The 23,459-nt window shown below is 45.4% G+C and overlaps 1 protein-coding gene across 1 annotated transcript in view; it reads right to left on the reverse strand.

Annotated features, from left to right (window-relative positions):
• Window positions 1–23,459, reverse strand: part of LOC115458992 (complement C2-like) — a gene marked incomplete at its 3' end in the record, with an annotated part of 103,532 nt that overhangs the window by 79,438 nt on the left and 635 nt on the right. Inside the window, exons 2-6 of the mRNA XM_030188853.1 lie at window positions 21,769–21,972; window positions 14,376–14,561; window positions 8,839–9,012; window positions 6,147–6,227; window positions 5,105–5,199 (exon numbers count right to left, since the gene is read on the reverse strand). Coding sequence (XP_030044713.1) covers window positions 5,105–5,199; window positions 6,147–6,227; window positions 8,839–9,012; window positions 14,376–14,561; window positions 21,769–21,972 — 740 coding nt within the window. The remainder of the gene's footprint in view (window positions 1–5,104; window positions 5,200–6,146; window positions 6,228–8,838; window positions 9,013–14,375; window positions 14,562–21,768; window positions 21,973–23,459) is intronic.

The raw sequence follows: 23,459 nt of genomic DNA on the forward strand, positions 1-23,459 counted from the left end.
AATCCGACTTTGGACGTTTTGCTGAAAATGTCCTAAATTCAAGTGGCGAATATAGCAATTTTCGAAACAGAAAAACATCTAACTTTTTGTTTTGAAAATGGCCATTTGCTAGAAGATTTTGTACTCAGTGCATCTATCTTTTTGGTCCATTAAAAAAAAAAAGTTCAAGTGAAAAACTCAGAAAATCAAGCCATTGGAATATATGAGGGTCAGCATTCTTAATAGACTGGCCACAAAAACATCCCAGCAGAGAAGTGGGGCACCCTAGGGGGCACTGCAGTGGACTTCACAGAAAAGGTCCCAGGTACACATCTCACCGTTACCCCCTTATACTGTATGGTGAGTCCTCTAAAACCCACCAAAAACCTACTATACTCAACTGTACACCACTATAATAGTCCTTATGGCTGCAGGGATCACCTATATGTGGGTACAGTAGGTTTTTGGTGAGTTCTGGAGGGCTTACATTTTCCACCAGAAGTGTTACAGGTAGAGTGGGATATGGGCCTGGGTTCCCCTCTCTACAGTGCACTGCAGGCTATTCCAGGGACCTGCCTGCTGCTATAATCGAACTGGAAGCTGACATAGAGGCTGGTATGAACTGTTTCTTTCACATCTTTGGGGGCTGGGGGGGGGGGGGGGGGTCAGTGACCACTGGGGGATTAAGGGGGTCATGCTTTAATCCCTCCAGTGGTCACCCGGTCATTTAGGGCACCTTTTTCTGACTTAGTTGTGATAAAAAAAGATCTGGACCTGAACATCTAAATTGTAGCCCTGGACGGTTTTGTTTTGTCTCATTATGGCAGAAAAACATCCAAGTGTTGGAAACACCCAATCCTACGTCCGACATGCCCCCTTATGATTTGGACACACTGCAGATGAGCTGCATAGCAAAACGTAAAAAAAACCAAATGGGTTTCAAAACTAGCGATTTGAACATTTTGGCAAACAAAACATTCAAATGTCGATTTGTGGCAAATTTTGAACATTTTTCAGTTTCGAAAATGAGCCCCATGATGTAACAGTAGGAGTGAACATTCTCTGTGCCTACCTTTCTTTATAGAATACTAGTGCAAGTGGCAGAAAGCACAAATTTAAGGCATGATCGCTTATAGCAGCCCAATAGCTGGTATAAATGCCCACACCTAAATGTTAGCCGGAATGCACATACATTCTAGCATTCTATAATTTACATGAGTTTTTGCATGCTTTGCCCATGCTCCACCTATTCACATACCCACCAGTAAAATGAGCACCATCAAAAAGAGGACATGTCCAGGTAAATCCGGACATATGGTAGCACTACCTTTTACCACAGCGGGTAAAAAGCCCCAAAAAAGAAATGGCCGCACTGTAAGTTTGCACTTGTAGTCGACCATTTCAGAGGGAGCAGTTACCGCCACTGGCTATTTTAAAAGGTATTCTAGGGGCAGAAAATGTGACAGGGGCAGAGTCAGCACTTGACTGGTTAAGTGCCGATATTTAGCGCTTAACTGGCCATTGTAACCGCATAAAAGTCAGTCCTATCTATGTGGTAACCAAAGTGCTGAATATCAGACTTAACCAGCTATACTTTAGTCGGCTCCACAAACCTGGAAGTTCAGTGTGAGAGCCAGAATATGGCCTAACACTGAATTTCTGGGGATAACGCCAGCAGTGGTCAGCAAAATGCTGATTGTTGCCAGTTGAACATCAGGCTCAAAATGTTTATTTAGTCTCCTTTTCCAGATATTATGGGGTAATCAATGAAATCTGCTTAACCGAGCAGTGACCTAAAGGAGTAGCCTAATGATTAGAGCAGCAGGCTGAGAACCAGGGAAATCATACTGTGGCTCCTTGTGACCTTTTGCAAGTCACTTAGGGCTTCTTGTACAAAGCCGCAATACCAATTCTCAGTGCAGCAAATGAGAGAAAGCCCAATCAGTTCCTATGGGCTTCCTCTCATTTGCCATGCGGGAATCGCTAGCGCAGCTTTATAAAAGAAACCCTTAGCCCTCCACTGCTTCAGGTACCAACTTTAGATTGTGAGCCCTCCAGGGACAGACAAATAACTACTATAATAACTACTATACCTGAATGTAACTCACCTTGAGATACAATCAAAAAAACATGAGCTAAATCCAATTAAATAATTGCCCAAGGAAAGTACACGGTCAACCTAGTGCTTTTTTTAAATGTTATTTTGCTTGGGTATCCTAGAAAAACAAAGTGAAAAATCGGTCCTTGCTCTTTAATAGATGTTTAGGCCCTTTTCTTTCCTAGTGGATTGATGGAGCACCAATAAATAACAACCAACCAAGTGAGGTTAGGATCTGCAACAGCAGGGGTCCTTTTACTAAGGTGTGCTGAAAAATGGCCTGCAGTAGTGTAGACATGTGTTTTGGGTGTGCACAGAATCATTTTTCAGCGCACCAGCAAAAAATGCCTTTTTAAAATTTTTGCCAAAATGGACGTGCGGCAAAATGAAAATTGCCGAGCTTAACAGTAACTTGTCTGCTCCAAGTCCTCTGCCGACTCCTTTGTACATCAAACTCGGGTATACATATAAAGTATCACATACCATGTAAAATGAGTTTATCTTGTTGGGCAGACTGGATGGACCGTAAGGTCTTTATTTGTCGTCATTTACTATGTTACTATGTTATGTTCCATTTTGGGTCTGAGACCTTACTTCCAGCCACTGACCCAGCAGTAAAATCTCACATGGTAACCAGGCGGTAATAACCTATCCTGCTTATAATCGAAAGAGAAAAACGCCTATATTGCGACCCAAATCGGGAGATGGGCGTCTTTCTCCCGTGGGCGCCCAAATCGGTATAATCGAAAGCCAATTTTGGGCGTTTCCAACTGCAATCCGTCGCAGAAACTGGTAAAGTTGACGGGGCATGTCGGAGGCATGATGAAGGCGGAACTGGGGCGTGGTTATCGGCTGAGGAGAGATGGGCGTCTTTAGCTGATAATCGAAAAAAAAAAGACGTTTGTATCGTGATTTTGGGTCACTTTTTTGGACCCTTTTTTTTTCATGAACAAGTCCCAAAAAAGTGCCCCAACTGACCAGATGACCACTGGAGGGAATCGGGGATGACCTCCCTGGACTCCCCCAGTGGTCACTAACCCCCTCCCACCAAAAAAACCCCACTTTACAAACTTTTTTTCCAGCCTGTATGCCAGCCTCAAATGCCGTACCCACCTCCATGATAGCAGAATGTGTTCTATCCTCTGACAGCCTTTCCCTGGTTCTGATGTGGCTCTCGGGTGAGTGTGACATCTTTTCTGTTAAGGGCACTGCAGAGTCACATCAGCAATGCATTGTGGTGGGTGTAGGGTATTGGGCTCCGTGAATCCACTAGCTTGTGCCACATGCTCACGATGTTGGTAGTTGGTAGGCTCTACTCCCATGGTGCTTTTCCCTCTGCTGGGTCAGAGTGTGCCCTGTTTTGTTTCCGGTAGTCCATGAGGTAGTGGCCATTTTTGTAAGCCAGTTTTAGATCCCTTTCACGTGTTAGCCACGTTACAGAACTTAGTTCTTACCTTGAATGTGGCTGAAAGAGGGCATTGTACAGCATTCTGCCAGCTCTGACCTACTGCTAATCTCAGTACCAGGGAGACTCGTTGCCAGTGGGGCACAACCTCTGATCTGCAGTTAACTGTGAGTAAGTGTGCTTATTCCAATAAAGGACGTTTTTGGAGAGATTAGTCTTCAGGTGTCAACTGATGTGCCAATGTTATATAGCAGCAACAAGTCCTAGAGGCCTGCGTGTATGCAGGTCCCTGGAGCACTTTTAGTGGGTACCGCAGTGCACTTCAGCCAGGTGGACCCAGGTCCATCCCCCCCTACCTGTAACACTTGTACTGGTAAATGGGAGGCCTCCAAAACCCACTGTACCCACATGTAGGTGCCCCCTTCACCCCTAAGAGCTATGGTAGTATTGTACATTTGTGGGTAGTGGGTTTTGGGGGAGGGGGGTTGGGTGCTCAGCACCCGTGGTAAGGGAGCTATGCATGTGGGAGCGTTGTCTGAAGTCCACCGCACTGACCTCTAGGGTGCCCAGTTGGTGTCCTGGCATGTCAGGGGGGCGAGTGTACTACGAATCGTGGCCCCTCCCATGACCAAATGGCTCGGATCCATTTTTTCGAAAATACGGTCTGTCCCACCTCTTCACGTATCCGTTTTCGGACATAGACGCCCATGGAGATAGGCGTTCGCGTTCGATTATGCCCCTCCATGTGCGCCAAATGCCACTTGGCACACGTAGCTGACGCACGCCAGAAAATAAAAAATATTTTTTGGGCGCGTAGTAGACACATGCTTAAAATGAAATTACTGCAAGGGCCACGCGGTAGCTGTGTGGTAACTCCATACTGGCACGCGTTGGGCGCGCATAGACGCTTACGTGGCTTAGTAAACGGGCCCCTAAGTGCTACAAACAGTTGCCATGGGAACCAACTCAGTGACATTTATAACTGCATTTTAAGCGCAGTTCCATGCTGGAGATTTGGGGACAGTCATGGAATTTCTGACCACCTCATCCTGCTTTGGGATGTAAGATGAAAACCAGGACTGTCCCCAAATCTCTAGCCTGGACCTGGGTAACTTGGCATCTCTGTTAGTGGGTATTTTTTGAATGGAAAACATACACATGAGGATTTGGAAGCGTGATCTTTCCTTCCCTGATTATGCCCCTCCCCCGCCCCAAATACATCTCAGTGCAGTTAAAGTTCTGCACATTGAAGAATTAACACACTGACATTTATCCACAGTGATAGAGGGCAGTTTTCAGACAGCTGATAAGGCAGATAAGATGAGTTTTACCTGCACAAATTGCTTTGAAAAGTGCCCCTCCCCCAGTGATGAGAGACATGTAAGAAACTGCAGAAATAATAATCCTAGAAGGGAAAACAGGTATCTTTGTGTACAATGTTGTATTTCTTTTTATGTCTGTATTGATGTGTGTATCTATCTATACATGATCATTAATTAGTTGATATAACGCAGGATTGAGCTTTATGTGTGGGTGTCAGTGGTGGAATAGCAAGGGGAGGCGGGTAGGGCTGAAGGGCTCTACCAAGGTGCACTGCAAGAAAGGAGAGGAGTCTTTTTTACCTTGTCAATAAATCCTTTCACAAATTCTTTCGCTTTTTGGAAGTTCTCGGTCCCAACACTTCTTGAGGTACAGAGAAGAAAATAGATATGGATGTCTGTTGGATTCACAGTTAAAATACAAAATCAGTAACCAGCCTTTTTCTATTGATCCCAGTGGTGCAATCAGAATTCTCAGAAACAAACGCACAGCCATTTCAAGAGGACATGGCCTAATAGAACATTTTGCAAATCTATAAAAATTTCCCAGGTGGAGAAAGGGAGGAGGAGCCATGTAGTTGCTATCAATTGAGGTGGGGTATAATGAAGCACAGGGAGACCAAAAGGTCAAATAATCAGTAGCAGAGCCAGAGAGGAGAATCTAAGCATGGTTGCCAGGTGGGCGGTTTTCCCGCCCAATTGGGCGGTTTTCTGCGACCCGCTGCGGGAAATTTTTGTCTGCTGCGGGTCGCAGTTTTTTGGGCTATATTTTGGGTTTTTCCGCTGTTTTTTGTGCGATTTTTCGGGCTGCGGGGCGGGGCTAATGATGTTTTGGGCGGGGTTTGTTGACATTTTGGGCGGGGTTGATGGCATTTTGGGTGGGGCTGATGACGGAGGAGGCGGGGTTGATGACGGCGGAGGTGGGGTTGATGACGACAGGGGTTGAGCTGATGACGGCAGAGGCGGGGTTGATGATGGCAGAGGTGGGGTTGACGACAGCGGGGGCGGGGTTGATGACGGCGGGGGTGGGGGGTGAACTTTTTGGGCAGGTTTGGGTAACTGGCAACACTGAATCTAAGGTAGTATTTGGTCATACAATTTTGTCAGTTTGAAGAGGTACACAATGAGAGGTTAAGATTGTATCAGGCAGGATGAAAAGGAAATTCAAATGTATCAGCACGATTTCTGTCTCTACCAAAGATCCATCTGCAGAAGTATCAAAGAAGTACATGAATAGTAAAGATGGTCAGTTGATTGAGATTGAGTGGCAGGTGGGGACTGATTAAATAGCACTTCAAATTTTGTTAAGGGAGACAATTAAGAAATATGATAAATAAAGTCTTACTTGTGCCAGCATGTGCCATCAGCTCCTCGTACAAGACCAGCTGCTCAGCAACGAATTTTGGGTCATCATATGAATGTCGCCCTGAAAGAGTAGTATAAACCACTGACATGTATATAGCAAATGAAAAGATGCCTTACACTATCCGGCTAAATGCCGCTGAATACAGAGATGCCATGTTACCCAGTTCCAGGCTGAAGATTTTGGGCCAGTCCTGGATTTCTAACCTAGGGTTAACCATATGTCTGGATTTACCCCGACATGTCCTTTTTTTGAGGGCATGTCCGGGCAACCGGTCGGGTTTTGCCAATCTGCCCGTTTGTCTGGATTTCTGGACAAACAGGCAGGCTGGTGGGCGGGCCGTCCTGCCCGTTTGTCCAGAAATCCGGACAAATGGGCAGATTGCTAGCCTTCCCTCCCCTTACTTACTAGTGCCCTGGTGGTCTAGTGACCTCTTCCGCCTTCGGGACAGGAAAGAGCCCCCTCTTTCCTGCCCAGAGTGCTGCTGCATGTATTCTTCCTGTTGCTGATCCTCGGAGCCAATTCAAAATGGCCACCGAGAGTTGAAGTGACCTCGTGAAACTTCAACTCTCGGTGGCCATTTTGACTCGGTGCCGAGGATCAGCAACAGGAAGGATGCATGCAGGGCAGCGCTCCGGGCAGGAAAGAGGGGGCTCTTTCCTGCCCCGAAGAGGTCACTAGACCACCAGGGCAGCAGTAAGGTAAGGGGAGGGGGGCGACGGGGTATGTGACAAGGGGGAGGGGAAAATGTGACAGGGGTGGAGCGAGGGTGTGACAGGGGGTGGAGTGAGGGTGTGACAGGGGGTGGAGTGAGGGTGTGACAGGGGGTGGGGTGGGTGTGAAATGGGGCAGGGCGGGGTGTGTGGTGGGGCGGGTCATGTGTCCTCCTTTTTGGGGGACAAAATATGGTAACCCTATTCTAACCACCCCATCCTGCTTGGTTATGGAACTTGCAGCACTGATTTCAATGACCAGGATCAGGCACTACAAATCTCACACTGCTTTTGAATGTAAGTTCCAAACCAGGACTGGCGCCAAATCTCCAAACTGGAACTGAGTAACTTGGCATCTCTGTGAATATGTCAGATTAGCACAGGACAAGCAATTTAAATGGTCAGAAGCTGTTTTTGGCCATTTACATTGCTTTGAATATTGACCCCTTTTGTTCCAAGAGTCAGCCGTTAAAGAAGAGGAAAGTAAAGAAAAAAAAATATAGCCATTCAGGCCCATCTGGGATATCTGAAATCAGTAGCATGAACTTCCTTTAAAGGAAGATTTTTATCAAATAAGATAGCAAAGCCACCACCCTGCTTGGTCAATCAATGCTTGGCTGTAAAGGAGTAATCCCAAGTATCCACTCAACACCTGGTTTAAACTAGGTTTTTGGTTTTTTTTTAAACAGTGCAAGATAATGTGAAATGGTCAAATTCATTAATAGCAGTGCTTGTGCTTAAGGGATCAGTGGAGCCGAGTTTGCATGGCACACATTGTCCGCCAGATTGTATATAGATTGCCCATATTTAGGCGTGGATCCCAGATTCGTGCACAAATGAGCCTTTATGAGCCTTTAACAATCAGTAATTGGTGTTACTTGGCACTCATTGGGGTTTACACATGAATGTGTCCTGCATCCTAGTCTATAAAACGGACGCCTACATGTTAATAACATGCAACTCAAAAGGGGACGTGACCATGGGAGAAGCATGGGTGAGTCGGGGCATTCACAGAAATTAGGCACAATGTTATAGAATAGGGTCATTTGCATATCAGCATCTACACCATATTTCAGCAGGCGTGTTGCATCCAAAATTAGGCACGAGATCTGTGCTAAGCTAGTATTCTGTAAAGGGTGCTCCGCGCAGATTGCCCTCTGCAGAATACTGGTTTAGCATGGATCTTCCCGGCACCTAATTTGGGTGCCATTATAGAATTCCCCCTTGTATGTGTAGAAATCGTCTTCAGCATCCTGGGCTTCCCCATTGCCCACTCCAAGGTGCAGACTTATAGAAAAAACAGTTTACATGCCCAAAGCACATCCCTAGGAACACTTCCAGTAAATGCATCTTAAAGTATATATCTTGAGGAACACCCTCCATAAACCACTACTAAATGGACTTGGGAAAAATCCGCAATTCCAGGAATAACATGTATAGAATGTTTGTACGTTTGGGAAGCTTGCGAGGTGCCCTTGGCCTGAATTTGCCGCTGTCGTGGACAGGATCCTGGGCTCGATGGACCCTTGGTCTTTTCCCAGTGTGGCATTACTTATGTACTTATTCTTCTAGCTATCCTGAAAGAGGGCAGTTTTCAGACCATCAATTTGTGTGTTTCAATCATTACTTAACCGTATAAATGCTATGGAAGAGTGCTTCCCAAACATTTTTCATTTCTCCTCTAAATCAATATAAAGATGCATCTTTACATTTCAGTAATAAATCTCCTCATGAGGATGTTTTGGTTTGGTTTGGGGTTGTTGTTGTTACATTTGTACCCCGCGCTTTCCCACTCATGGCAGGCTCAATGCGGCTTACATGGGGCAATGGAGGGTTAAGTGACTTGCCCAGAGTCACAAGGAGCTGCCTGTGAGACTTAGAGGGGAAGGGAGGAGGGGTGAGACTTAGAGGGGAAGGGAGGAGGGGTGAGACTTAGAGGGGAAGGGAGGAGGGATACTCACCCTCACACCTGGGCTCTTTGCCTGACCACTGCCCATCTGTCTTGCAAGTGCGAGAAGAGGACCCTCGCAGAACCAGACTCTGAAAGCAGCTGTACTGGACCACTTTCCCTTCCTTAAAGAACTTTCCTTGGCGATAACCTCCTAGGGGAATCCCAGGATTGGGGCAAAAGGTCTCTGTGGAGAAAGACTAAGTTTGTAAAGACACTAGAATGTCAATCACATGAATCTAAAAGTTATAGCACAGCAGGAGGAGAGGAAGTTATGAAGACATTAGAGCAGGACCATTAGGAAGAATGAGAGACTACAGAATCACAGAAATACAAACTATGAAGCTGATCAAGATGGCATGGACCATCTGGTATGCCTATTGTATATTAAACAGATTAGGATCCTATAGCACCAGGTTCTCAAACTTTTTATGTAAAGGGCCACATACATTTTCAAAAGCATTGATAGGACTAGGTAAAAATTTGAATTTCTTCCTTCAGCATCTCCCTCTCTCCTTAACATTTCCTTTCTTTTTTTGTTTCTTCCACCTAGCATCTTCCTTCACAACGTCCCCCCCCAATCTCCTGCTCCCCTCCTACTCTTCCAATAAAGAATTAAGAGGAATTCCCCGTTGCAATATCTCCCCTCTTTTTTACACCTGTTCCCAGTGTTTCCTCTATTCCTTCCCCATTCCCCCAGTGTCTTCCTTTTCCCAGCATCTTCCTCTCCCCCTACCATTTTCCTTCACTCTTTCCCCCTCATCCAGTGTGTAACCTCTTCCTTTCCATGTGTGATCTGGGGACATCAGTAATGTTATAAGGAGCTGGATATGGAATTCATTGAACTCAGTATAAAATAATTGACATGAAATGTTTTCATGTACAAAGATTTTTTTTCAAATATTGATTGCTTAAGACTAGGACCTATCATTATATTGTTTGGACTTATGCTAGGACAGCTTCATAAGTAAAACCAAAGAGCCTAACACATGATAGCCCTTATGACCCATCTCTCTCTGCCTTTCTCTTTGCCTATGTCAGCTGTTGAGGGCAATAAGATACACTAGAGACTGCAGGAAGAGCATTAGAGCATAACAGGAGTCGACATGTCAAAACAATTATTTTAGGAAGAGGAGCTACTGTGTGATTCATTTGTATCCTCAGGGTACTACAGTGACTATATAGAGAGAAGCTAGTGTCAACTGTGCAAATCAAGTCACAGCAGCAACCCTAGAAAGTGTGTAAGTCTACAAATTATATTAGCTTTATTGGAAGAGTGGCTAGAGTACGAACTATAAGACGAGGTAGTCAGAGTTCAGCAGCTAACTATTGGGGGTTTCTGTGGGATAATGAAGTATTTTTTATTTGTATATTTGTTTTTATTATTATTATAGACCAGTGGCGTCTATTCCATACTTCATTAAAATAATGGAAGCACTGGTGACTAAACAAGTGGTATCATATTTGGACTAATTTGATTTATTACATGATAATCAGGCTTTCGTACTAATTATAGTACAGAGACGTTTTTAATTTCATTATTAGATTACATAAGAATGCTTCAAGGTAAGAAACTAGGAGCCCTTATTATGTAATTAGATCTGTCTTGTGCTTTTGATTTGGCAGACCATGTAGTCCTGTTAGGAATCTTGAGTAGGTTTGGAATAATGGGCAATGTCTTGTCATGGTTTGAGGGCTTTTTGACTGCTAGAGCTTATTGTGTTAAATTTCTGGGTAACTTATCTGCCAACTGGTCCTCACTGTTGGGTGTACCCCAGGGTTCATCCCTGTCACCGATTGTATTTAACGTTCTGATGTCATCATTAGGAAGACTTTTAGAGAAAGAAGCATATGAAAGTTATATATATGCGGACAATATTACTATATGGGTATTTCCCATTATGCTGATTTACATGATGTCTATGTTGCAATATCTCACTGCCTTTCTCTTATTTCCAAATGGATGACTTCCCATTATTTCAAACTAAATAAAGATAAAACTAAGTTTCTGTTAATTAAAACTAAAGTAACTCAGGAATTTAAATCTAATTTGATTATTGATGGAGAAAGATTTACCCTCGGACAATCTATAAAGATTCTGGGTATTAATTTAGATAGTAATTTGACCTTGGAGTCCCAGATAAATTCTATTGTGAAGAATTCTTTTTACATTACGAGAAAATTAAAGGCCATTCATAAATTTTTATCAGTTGATCAGTTCAGACTTGTAGTTCAGTCACTAATTCTTAGTAGACTGTATTACTGTAAGATCATTTATTTGGATTTGCCAAAATATTTATTGAAAAAATTACAAACCATTCAGGTCGTAGCAGTTCGCTTGATTTATCCTCTTAGAAAATCAGACAGAATTACAATTTATTATGGCAAATTGCATTGGCTCCTGGTTGAGGCCCAGATATTATTTAAATTAGGATGTATGTTATGGAAAATTGCTCATGGATTAGCTCCACAATATTTAATTTCTATTGTACATTATACGTTAGGAAGAACACTATATAATACTCAACATTTTCTTCTGTTTGATTTTCAGAACCCTAATGACATCTTTGGGAAGAAATATTTTACATGCTTGTTCGCATATCAGGCTGCTAAGTTTTGGAAGTTTCTGCCTATAAAACTACAGTTTTTTTAAATTATCTTATGATATATTTAAGAAAGGCTTAAAGACGTTGCTGTTTCCTCACTATAGAAAAGGAAATAGTGTGTTCGGATTCTGTTATACGTTTTGAAAATGTTACATCCTAGACACTTTGAGGGGCATAATCGAAAGGGACGCCCAAGTTTTGCTGAGGACTTCCTCACAAAACGTCCTGATGGAGGGGCGGGGAAACCCGTATTATCGAAACAAGATGGATGCCCATCTTTCGTTTCGGTAATACGGTCGGGGACATTCAAATCTTGAAATTTAGGTCGTCCTTAGAGATGGTCATCCCTAGACTTGGTCAATTCTGATTTTCGGCGATAATGGAAACCAAGGACGCCCATCTCAGAAATGACCAAATGCAAGCCCTTTGGTCGTGGAAGAAGCCAGCATTTGTAGTGCACTGGTCCCCCTGACATGCCAGGACACCTACCGGGCACCCTAAGGGGCACTGCAGTGGACTTCATAAATTGCTCCCAGTTACATAGCTCCCTTACTTTGTGTGCTGAGCCCCCCAAACCCCACTACCCACAACTGTACACCACTACCATAGCTTTATGGGTGAAGGGGGGCACCTAGATGTGGGTACTGTGGGTTTCTGGTGGGTTTTGGAGGGCTCACATTTACCACCACAAGTGTAACAGGTAGGGGGAGGGATGGGCCTGGGTCTGCCTGCTTGAAGTGCACTGCACCCACTAAAACTGCTCCAGGGACCTGCATACTGCTGTGATGGACCTGAGTATGACATTTGAAGCTGGCATAGAGGCTGGCACAAAATATTTTTAAAGATTTGTTTTGAGGTTGGGAGGGGGTTAGTGACCACTGGGGGAGTAAGGGGAGGTCATTCCTGATTCCTTCCAGTGGTCATCTGGTCATTTCGGGCACCTTTTTGTGGCTTAGTCGTAAGAAAAATACGACCAGGTAAAGTCGCCCAAGTGCTCGTCAGGGACGCCCTTTTTTTTTCGATTATGGGTCGAGGACGTCCAAGTATTAGGCACACCCAAGTCCCACCTTCGCTACGCCTCTGACATGCCCCTGGGAACTTTGGCTGTCCCTGCGACGGAAAGCAGTTGGGGACGTCCAAAATCGGCTTTCGATTATACCGATTTGGACGACCCTGTGAGAAGGACGTCCATCTTCCGATTAGTGTTGAAAGATGGGAGTCCTTCTCTTTCGAAGATGAGCCTGTTTGTGATATAGTGTCTTTCTGTAATCTACTTTGAACTATGCACATGGAATTAGCGGGATATAAGAAAAATAACTGTAACTGTAACTGTTATCTGCTTAGGTTTAAGCGGGGTATATGTTTTATAAATAAATATGAGTGAAGTTATATTAGGGACTATAAAAAGAGAAAATAGACTGTTAACTATCAGGCTTATTTTTGAAAGGGATCGCCGACGATCTTCCGACACCAATCGGGCGATCACCGGCGATCTCTTGATCCTGGCCAAATCGGTATTATCGAAAGCCGATTTTGGCCGGCCCCAATTGTTTTTCATTGCGGCGCTGGCCAACCTTCCAGGAGGCGTGTTAGTAGGGTAGCGAAGGTGGGAAGGGGCGGGGCGGGGCGGGGCGGGTGTGGTTACGAGATGGCCGGCTTCCCCTTATAATGGAAAAAAAAAGGCCGGCTTGAACGAGCATTTCGCCAGCTGGACTTAGTCCATTTATTTTTAGGACCAAGTCCCAAAAAAGTGCCCCAACTAACCAGATGACCACCGGAGGGAAGCAGGGATCACCTCCCCTTACTCCCCCAGTGGTCACCAACCCCCTCCCACACACACAAAAAAAAAATTAAAACATTTTTTGCCAGCCTGTATGCCAGCCTCAAATGTCATACCCTGACAGCAGTATGCAGGTCCCTGGAGCAGTTTGTAGTGGGTGCAGTGCACTTCAGGCAGGTGGACCCAGGCCCATCCCCCCCTACCTGTTCCACTTGTGGTGGTAAATGTGAGCCCTCCAAAAAACCCCAAAACCCACTGTACCCACATGTAGGTGCCCCCCTTCACCCCTTAGGGCTATGGTAATGCTGTAGAGTTGTGGCCAGTGGGTTTTGGGGCGGATTTGGGGGGCTCAGCACCCAAGGGAAGGGTGCTATGCACCTGGAGGCTAATTGTGTAATTAAATTTTTTAGAAGTGCCCCCTAGGGTGCCCGGTTGGTGTCCTGGCATGTGAGGGGGGCCAGTGCACTACAAATGCTGGCTCCTCCCATGCCCAAATGCCTTGCATTTTTTCCGGGTTTGAGATGGCCAGGTCCGGTTTCCATTATGGCTGGAAAACGAAGCCGGCCATCTCATCTAAACCCGGTGATCTGCCTGCGATCCTATTCTAAACCCGGCGAGCGATTTGGCCGGCGCCAAGCATATTTCGAAAATACGCTTGGCTCCATCCCCTCGTGGAGTCGGGCCCGAAGATGGCTGGCCATCGATTTCACCGGCGCCGTTCGATTATGCCCCTCTATGTCAGTCAAGTTACAGTATATAGACCATGGTAAATCAAGAGTATTATCCATGTGAGTCGACAAATTGCAATAGAGAGAACAGAAAGTCTAAAGAATCTTTTATTGAGTCATCAATTTATATTAGACTTTTTAGTAGGGATACACAAGTCATCATTAAGAACAACAAACAATCTGGATTTCAGGATAACCCCAAAGATTATTTATAAGACATATTTCCATATGTTTGGCTTAAGAGCAAGTTAATTTTCATAGTGTAGTTACCCTGAAAATCAGACCAATTTATGGGCTTTCAGGACTTAATTGCACCATATGCATTAGAGGAAAAGAGGTTAGGGTGTCAACTGTGTATCAACAAATTCCAGTAGAGACTATAGGAAACAGGTTATGATACATATGGCACTAAATATAATTTTGAAAGGTTACTCACCTCCCTTGTCACAAATAGTGATACTCCCACTCCACTCGCCATTGGGAAGGCAAGTTCGGTTGGATGAACCAAACATTCCATAGCCCTCCTCACATTCAAACTGAATTGTATCACCAACACGATACATTTTCTTGCGAGGGTAGACATGACCATTCTCCAAGTTGATGGACCCAACACACATGTATGCTGTCATAGTACATAGGTGAGAAATAAAAAGCTTAACAAATAAAAATGCAGTTGCCATTCTCAACAATTTCACTAATATGAGCCTTTTATTATCTCAGCTAGATAATCCTTGACTTGGAGCTTTGGGATGTTAGTTTATATAGAAGACAGTGATCAAGAGGTTGACAAGAGAAAGCCATAAAATAGTTAATACAAAAACAAGAAAAAAACAAAAAATAGAGAGAATAGCAAAGCATCGACTTGAAGAGTTACATAAGTATTGCCACACTGGGATGGACCAAAGGTCCATCAAGCCCAGCATTCTGTTTCCAACAGTGGCCAATCCAGGTCACAAATACCTGGCAAGATCCCCAAAATGTTCAATTTTATGTTGCTTGTGTATGCAAATGCTCAAAATGTTGTTAACAAAATCACAAACCCGGAGACCTCCATAGCAGAGGCAGACTTGAATACAGCTGCAATCACTTGGGGGAGGGGAAAAGGCATTGAGAAGACAGGGCAAGAGTATCATGTGAGAGAGACAGGAGAGACTAAGAATGTGGGGGTCAGCAAGAGGGGAGAATAAGGATGGAAACAAACAGGTAAGCATGGAGAGGGAGCAGGATTCGGGAGAAAGAGATCAGACAATAAGGGAATTGTGAGGAGGGGATGACCAATATAGACCATAACATGTGAAGACGCATATGAGTAGCTGGCTCCAAAAATGGATTGGGACGAGATTCATCTTTCACTCAATAATTCAGTGCAGGCCAGAATTTATGTTCTGAACCAAAAGATTTACTTACATTGGCTTCTTTAGGCAAAAATGTGAAAGTTCTCAACATCAATTATGTACAGGCAGAGCCAAGAAAATATAGTTTCAATCACTCACAGTCTCTTTATCATCTCTCTACATTCTGGAGGTTCCTAAGCTTGGCTTGAGTATAGTGTCCTTATTTGGGAGCTCTGGTACAAGTCTTTGTGGCTGTAGATCTCAGGAACTTCTCTCTGTTCCCTCCTGTTCCTAGGGCTGGATCTTCTCACTTTCTCTCCTTCTTCTCCTTAGAAGCAGTGGCATAGCTATGGCTGGTGGGCACAGGCCCACCCATTCTTGGTACAGGCCCACCCTGTCTGGCCCACCAAAAAAGTTCAGTAGCAGCCACTTTGCTGTCCTCTCTCCTGCCCTTGAATCTGGCATTTGCCCCTCGGCAACTCCTCCCAGTCTACCTCAGCATCTATGCTGGTGGAGCAGCGATGCACAAATGCTGCCTCTGCTCTTCCTTCTGCCACGTCCGGCCCTAGCTGATGACACTTCCTGTTTCCTTTCTGGTAGTATGTGGCAGAGGGAAGCCTGCAAGGCTGGTGCAGGCAGCGGACGTGCATCACTGTTGCGCCAGCAAGGATGCTGAGGTAGACCACGGGAGGTTGCCGGGCCATGGACAGGGGGCCAATGCCAGATCAGGGTACAGAGGAGAGTGAGAGAGATGCAGGCAAGGGGGAGATGAGTTTTGGAAGTCCCACCCATCTTAACTATAGGCCGACCTAAAATGAGAGGTCTAGCTACGCTACTACATAGAAGGCTGCTTAGAAGGTTCCCTGTTCTAAAGACCACCTAAAGCTGGTGCAGTGCTTAATTGGCTCTGGTACTAGTCTCTACTGTTTCTTTTTCCAAGTACACTGGCTGGGCTAACTGGGAATCCTCTTCCCTTTAATGTAATGGTGCAGTGGCCATGGAAGCAGGAGCCAAAAACAAAGAAACTCCCACTAGGCTAGGTATTTATACCAGCACAACTTCTCTCCAAGAGGTGTCTCCTTCCTCACCACTGTTAATCACTGGTTAGGAGAATGAGCCCCTTATTCCAGAAACTGTTGGGGTATGCAAAAGTCAAAGTCCATTTTTCTAATAAGCCACTAGAGGTCTCTGCACTCCTTAGTGAGACAGAGCCTTCAATAGATTCCTCATTAGAAGTAAAATGGTAAACAGTACAGTGAAACTATGCCCTCAGCCACAATATACATATCAGTGATGTCATTTATACTAGGAAAAGTCATTATAGAGGTAATTCTATAACTGAGTGCCTTCATTTAGGTGCCCTGAGGATGCATAGTGAGGACCTATTCAATAACAGCATCTGGACACCCAGATTTCATTACAGAATGCTAGTGTAATCTGGTATTCATGCATCTTACATTTATATGCCCACATTACACCAGCCATAGAGCTAGCATAACGCCTGTCATATAAATGTGACAGAGACATGTGTGACATACAGTATTCTGCAAGTTTCCTGTGTAAGTGGGAGCTCTGCCCATGTGTATGTCACGCTATGTCACTTATATGCACCCTTATAGCACGTAAGTGCTGAAGTGCGCTGCTAGTACTTACATGCATAAGTGTACACTTACTTGCAAAAGTGCTACTATTCTGTACATTTACGTGCACAAAGGGGGCCCGGTTAAAGAATTGCTTTTTACGTGGTCATTCTAGGACAGTCTTTGTTTTTTTATTCGTATACACTGGTCTAGTCAGAAGCCTCTTCTATATAGAAGACTAGTGAAGAAGGCCCGTTTCTGACAGAAATGAAATGGGCACTAGCAAGGTTTTCCTTAGAGTGTGTATGTTTGAGAGAGTGTGTGTGAGATTGACTGTGTGAGAGAGAGTGAATGTGCGAGTGTGTGTGTGTGACAGAGAGAGATTGAGACTGGGTGCGAGTGTGTCCATGAGTGAGAGTGTGTGTGTGTGTGAGAATCAGAGTGTGTGGCAGGGGCCCCTCCCTCCTCCGTCCCAGTTCCAGGGTCCCCCCTCCATCCCTCCGAGCTCCAGGGTCATCCCCCCCTCTGAGTTCCAGTGTCATCCCCCCCTCCCTCTGAGTTCCAGGGTCCCTTCCAGTTTCAGGGTCCCCCCCTCCCTCCCTCAGAGTTTCAGGGTCCCCACCCTCCCAGTTCCAGGGTCACCTTCCCTCCCTCCCTCCCAGTTCCATAGTCTGCCTCCCAGTTCCAGGGTCCCCCTACCAGTTCAAGGGTCCCTCCCCCTCCCTCCCAGTGCCATGGTCCTGTCCCCTCCTTTCCTCCCTCCCTCCCTCCGAGGTGCTTGGTGGGGGGGGGGGGGGGGTTGCTATTTGCTGTCAACCTAAGGAGACACTGCTTCTGGCGTTCAGCAGCTAAGTCCTGTCATGACCCACAGGCAGCTGGAGCTCCCTCATACTCTTTCAGTGACACACATTGACAGGCAATGGCTGGATAAAGTGTTTGGGTGATATTTAGTTTAGATTTCATGATATTCATATGTACAGATGTGTAGCTTCCAAATAAATTAAAAAGGTGTGCAGTAAGAAACCAAAAAGAAAAACCTTTTGTCCTTTACCTGTTAAGGCGCAGTTTATCCAGTAGAAACAGCTTTAGACATGTTTCAAATGGAAGAAGGGAAAAAAAACGACAATGTGTATCAGCAGCTCGTAGGTGTGCTTGGTTTTGAGTGTATGGGAATGACGGCTGTGTTGGGGAGTGGAAATAGAGATTAACCAATGGGGCTCTTGCTTACATTGTAGTTGATTGGGTCAGTTCCACTCGTGTGTAGTAATGGTCCTGCTGCATGGCCAGTCAGAGAGGAGAGGGGGGTGCGGTGGAACAGTGAGCGAGCGGATGGGGGAGAGTGGTTGAGGGGGAGTGTGGGCAGGGGGACGGGGTGCAGTGGCGATTTTGTTTGGTTTTGAGTGAAAACGACAATGTGTATCAGCAGCTCGTAGGTGTGCTTGGTTTTGAGTATATAGGAATGACGGCTGTGTTGGGGAGTGGAAATAGAGATTAACCAATGGGGCTCCTTGCTTACATTGTAGTTGATTGGGTCAGTTCCACTCGTGTGTAGTAATCGTCCTGGTGCATGACCAGAGTGGGAGAGGAGAGGGGGGTGCGGCGGAACAGTGAGCGAGCGGCTGCGGGAGGTTGGGTGAGGGGGAGTGTGGGCGGGGGGACGGGGTGCAGTGGTGATATTGTTTGGTTTTGAGTGTATGGGAATGACAACTGCATTGGGGAGTGGAAACAGAGATTAACCAATGGGCTTCCTTGATTCGTTGAGTGTCTTTGCTCCGCCCTCGACGTCATCACGTTGTGACGCGAGGGCGGGGCAGACACTCATGGCCAAACCGGATATCTCGCCCGCCTCAAGTTTCCGGCTTGAGGCTTCATTCGAACATTGGAGGTGCCTTTTATATATAGAGATGTAAAAATGTCTGTGAGCCAGTGGCATAGCTAAGTGGGGCCTGAGGTGGCCTGGGCCCCTGTAGATTCCAGCCTGGACCCCCCTCTCGGCGAACCTGCCCCCGCCTACCTTCGCTTTTGCTGGCGGGGGACCCCAATCCCCGCCAGCCGATGTCCTCTCCGTCCTGCTGAGAGAAAAAAGTCTTCTTCCGGAGATATAAAAAAGAAATTATAGATTTTTTTTCACTTACCCCACATCAACAGCTCTCCTCCTCCGTGGCGTCCCGGCATCTGACCGCCTATCGCTGAATCCTGTCCCTCCCTGGTGTACCTTACAGGCGTCTCTGGTGCCTGCAGTGATTCAATTATTGTTGCCTGTGAAGACTCCGCAGGCTTCTTGGCATCTGACCACCCATTGCTGAACCCAGTCCCTCCCCGGTGTACCTTACAGACGTCCCAGGTGTCTGCAGTGATTTAATTATTGCTGCCTGCGCCAATGCCGCAGGTTTCTATCGGTTGGGTCCCACCAGACAGAAAATGATGAAAGCAAGGGTAGGACCTGGCCAATGGAAGCCTGCAGGCCAGTGCAGGCAGCAATAATTGAATCGCTGCAGGTGCCAGGGATGCCTTTAAGGTACATGAGGGAGGGACGGGGTTCAGCGACTGGCGGTCAGATGCAGGGACGCCATGGAGCAGGAGAGATGTTGATGTGGGGTGCTGCCACTGGGTGGGCCTGAGCCAAGAATGGCCCGTAGCTACGCCACTGGTTAGTAGCCATATTTATAGCTCCTCTCAGCCTGGTCCACTGCCTTTCCACTTCCACATATGATTATGAACATCCACATAATCATATAAAACTGCATAATTTGTGGCAGGCAGCAGAACTTGAAGAGTTGCATCAATACAGGTGTCATTAGAATGAAACACAGTGGAAAGTAGCAGACATGATGAGCTGTCATTCAGAGCCAATTAGCCTGTTGTGTGCTCCCACTGAGGTTGACAGAGGAGGACACAGTGAGTGTGGTGGTTGTATGTATACTTGCCTGCCAGAGATCCGCTAAGTATGGGGAACTCAAAACTTAAGCAGCTGAGTCTAGACTGGGCTGCATGATTAGGTCCTCACCGACTGAGGAAGAAAAGCAGTAGGGCCTGGCCTGCACAAAATGTGCTAGGAGGAAGGATGTTTATGTTTATTTTAAAATTTAATGGATCGCCAATATAGGTCACAGCCAAATATAGGGGATTTACAATTATAATAAATATAAAAGAAGAAGAGGAACTCCAGTAATGTATAGAAAAGAGCATTCATTGCTTAGACCATTCATCCAATATGCACAATAACATTAAACAGGGTATGTTTATTCTGTTCATCTCCCAAGACCCTAAAAGCTTACCAAAAAAAGATGGGTCTTTAATTTAGATTTAAATTGTGCATAGGATACTTCCTGTCAAATCTCAAATGGCAGACTATTGCATAAACTTGGTGCCAGAAAAAAAAAAGCACTTATGACGGGTGGACTCCCACCGTGCCTTTGAGGGACCTGGTAGGACTAATCTGTGGTCATTAAGAGAAGGTAAAAGACGTGATGGCTCATAGGGTATTGTTAAAACAGCTAAAAGGTCAAGAGTGCCATTATGTACAGCCATAAAAGTCAAAATAACAATTTTAAACTGAATCCAAAACTTTACTGGGAGCAATGTAATTTCAAAAACAAAGGGGTAACGTGATCTCTCTTTTTTGCCTTGCACAAAAAGCGTCCCGCTGTATTCTGCAAGGATGCCTGATGAATGCAGAGATGGTGGTGATGGTTGAGGGTATTCTGATGGGGAATAGATAGAGAAATCTGGAGATGCATGAGATGGAAGGAGTGGAGGAGGACATGTTGAAAAATAGGGATCCTCAAGAGGGAAAGGGATTTGAAAAGTCAGGGATTCCTAAAGGGGGAAGGTGGGACAAAGGTATGCTTAATGGGGGAAGAGGAGGAAGAACGCCTCATCAGGAGGGAAAGGGGATTTGATGAGGGGGAAGATGCTTTAAGAGAAAGGTGGAGGCAGAGAATGGGGAGGGATCTTGATGGAGAAAAGGAGCATCTGATGGGGGAGGAGGAGTGATGCCTGATGGGTGAATAAGAGTAATGGGAAAGGGAGGGAGGGTTGCCTGATGAGGACGGGGGAAAGAGTGGAGATGGTTAATAGGGAAAAGAGAAGGAGGGAGAGAAAGAGGGAATCTGAAGGGAGAGAAGAGGGTTCCTTGAGGGGGAAAGGGAGCACTTGATGAGGGAACAGGGGCATGATGGGAACGAGGAGTAGAAGGGTGGCTGATGGGAGGAGGTTGGGAAGAATGGTATTGGGATGACAAAGTTATAGAAGGTGGGAAGCAATCACACAAGGTTGAGCGGAAGAGGAGAGACAGCAGGGTGAGAGGGAAAGAGAGAGGGTAATTGCAAAGAATTAAAGAAAAACGCCATGTGTAATCTTTTTTTCAAACACACACACACACACACACACACACACACACACACACACACACACACACACACACACCAAAATCCATACCAAAATACACAGGCACACCCATCCTCAGTCATTTGCAAACACCATGCACAAATGCACACTTGCATATACAGACCCAAATTATGCATTTGTAGACACTCCCTGTTCATAATTCCCACCTGCAACCTATCCTCTACTCACACATTCCATCCATTCCCACTAAGCCATGGACAGACAAGTGTACTGTGTCCGTCTACAAATTTGAAGAAAGGCCTCCACCCACTCAAACATTCTGACAAACACATCCTACCCACTCACTCCATACACTCAAATGTATTGCATCCACTAGCCCCTCACCTACCCACCCTACCCACACATTATTTAATTTAATGCGTAAAAAATAAAAATATTTACTTTTGCAAACTTTTGAATTTTTTGGCTGAGAATTTCCTGCAACCTAATATGTTTCAAAGTTGAAGCCAACAGTTCAGGCTCAGAAGGTGAAGGCACCTCTCCCAGATCACTACATAATACTTACGCACACAGGATGCAGTTCTTGCCTTTTCAAAGTAAGTGTTCCTCAGCAGAGACCACATGCCATTGCTCATGCAGACCCTCCAGGCCACAGGGTGTGGACGAGTATTTTCAGGGCAGACATACTTCAGAACTCCACCAGGGGTCCGGGATTTAGGGTATTCCACATTCCCCCCTGTGATAGTGACCTCCTCTGTGCAGTTTATATCTGCAAAGAATTCCCCAACATAGGATCAGTGTTCAAATTCTCCCTCATATACAGCCCTACCACACGACAGATACAGCCTGAGTGGCAGTGCTGAGCACTGTTGTAAAAGACTGCAGCCTAGGGTTACCATATTTCAGACCTGCCAACTCTCCTGCACTCACACTGCTGAGCTGGGATATCCTGCTGGCAATCTTTCTCTTACAGCGGCAGGAGGAGACGCCTTAATAAAATGTCATCTCCTGCTGCTGCAGGACCAGTCTCACGATAAGAGCTGTAGGACTGGTCCCGCAGCAGGAGGAGATGATGTTTTATTTAGGTATCTCCTGTTACTGCTGGTGCTCCAGGCCTAAGGGGATTAGACCCTGTATGCCATCTCTGTCCAGTAAAAGGAAAGTAGAGGTATTCCTTCATCAGTGGTGAAGAGGTGAGAGGGAAGGCTCTCTGGGATTGGAAGGAGAGGTATTCCTTTATTCAGTATCCAGACAGAAGGGATCCCCAGGGTGGGAGGTGTGAATTTTTGGTTCTGGGGACCTGTCTGGGTAGCATCAACGCTCAAGAGTCAGTGTAACGACCTCCCAATTTAGGGTCCTGGCAGTGGATTGTCTTGTGAGAATGAAGAGGCAGGATAATAGTTCTCATTTACCCCTAGGAGCTCAAGGAGCCTGGAGAGATGTGACTGGGAGAGGCTGGGTGAGTGACTGTTATGGGTTTCCCCTTGAATTCAGTAGTGTGGCTGTCATATTAGTCCACTTCAAAAGTCAGTCATAAATGTTTTATTAGTCCAACAAAAAAGGTATCATTTTACTTTCTTTCTTTCTTTCTTTCTTTCTTGTTTTATTTCTATTTATTACCCTTGGATTCAAGGAGTCCTGGGGGGTGGGGGGTGGGGAGGAAAGAATAGTTGGGAGTTGAGATCTCTGAGATATGTCTTGCATTCCAGATGTGCTAGTTATTAGAAATCAGATGGGAAAATATGAGTAGGTTAATGTGTCTTGCAGGTTGGATGAGCGAGTTATGACTGTGAGCATGGAGTAAGATGAGGTTTTGCATCTGGAGCAGCAAAATTCAATCTAGACTGAAAGATAGAAATAGGAGTCCCATTTTGAGGATGAAAGAAAGAAGAGTTCCTATCTATCTATCTATCTATCTATCTATCTATCTATCTATCTATCTATCTATCTATCTATCTATCTATCTATCTATCTATCTATCTACTCTCTATCCTGATTTTCTTAATCATTCAATTAAGACTTTACTTGTACTATACAGCTAAGATCTGGACTGCATCAAATCTTATTTACATGGGTGAGGAGGGAAGTAAGGGGGTGGGGGAGGAGAGAGACAGAGATGCTTCCATATTGAGTTTCCAGCAAATGTAGAGCCTTGAGGTGAGTCTTTCTTCCCCCTTCCCTTCAAGGACCTGGAAAGTAAGAAAAGTGGTATTCCCTTCACATATACCCTTAGTAACCCTGGGATACCTAATCTCA

The sequence above is a fragment of the Microcaecilia unicolor genome, unplaced genomic scaffold (assembly GCF_901765095.1).
Source record: "Microcaecilia unicolor unplaced genomic scaffold, aMicUni1.1, whole genome shotgun sequence".
Classification (NCBI taxonomy): domain Eukaryota; kingdom Metazoa; phylum Chordata; class Amphibia; order Gymnophiona; family Siphonopidae; genus Microcaecilia; species Microcaecilia unicolor.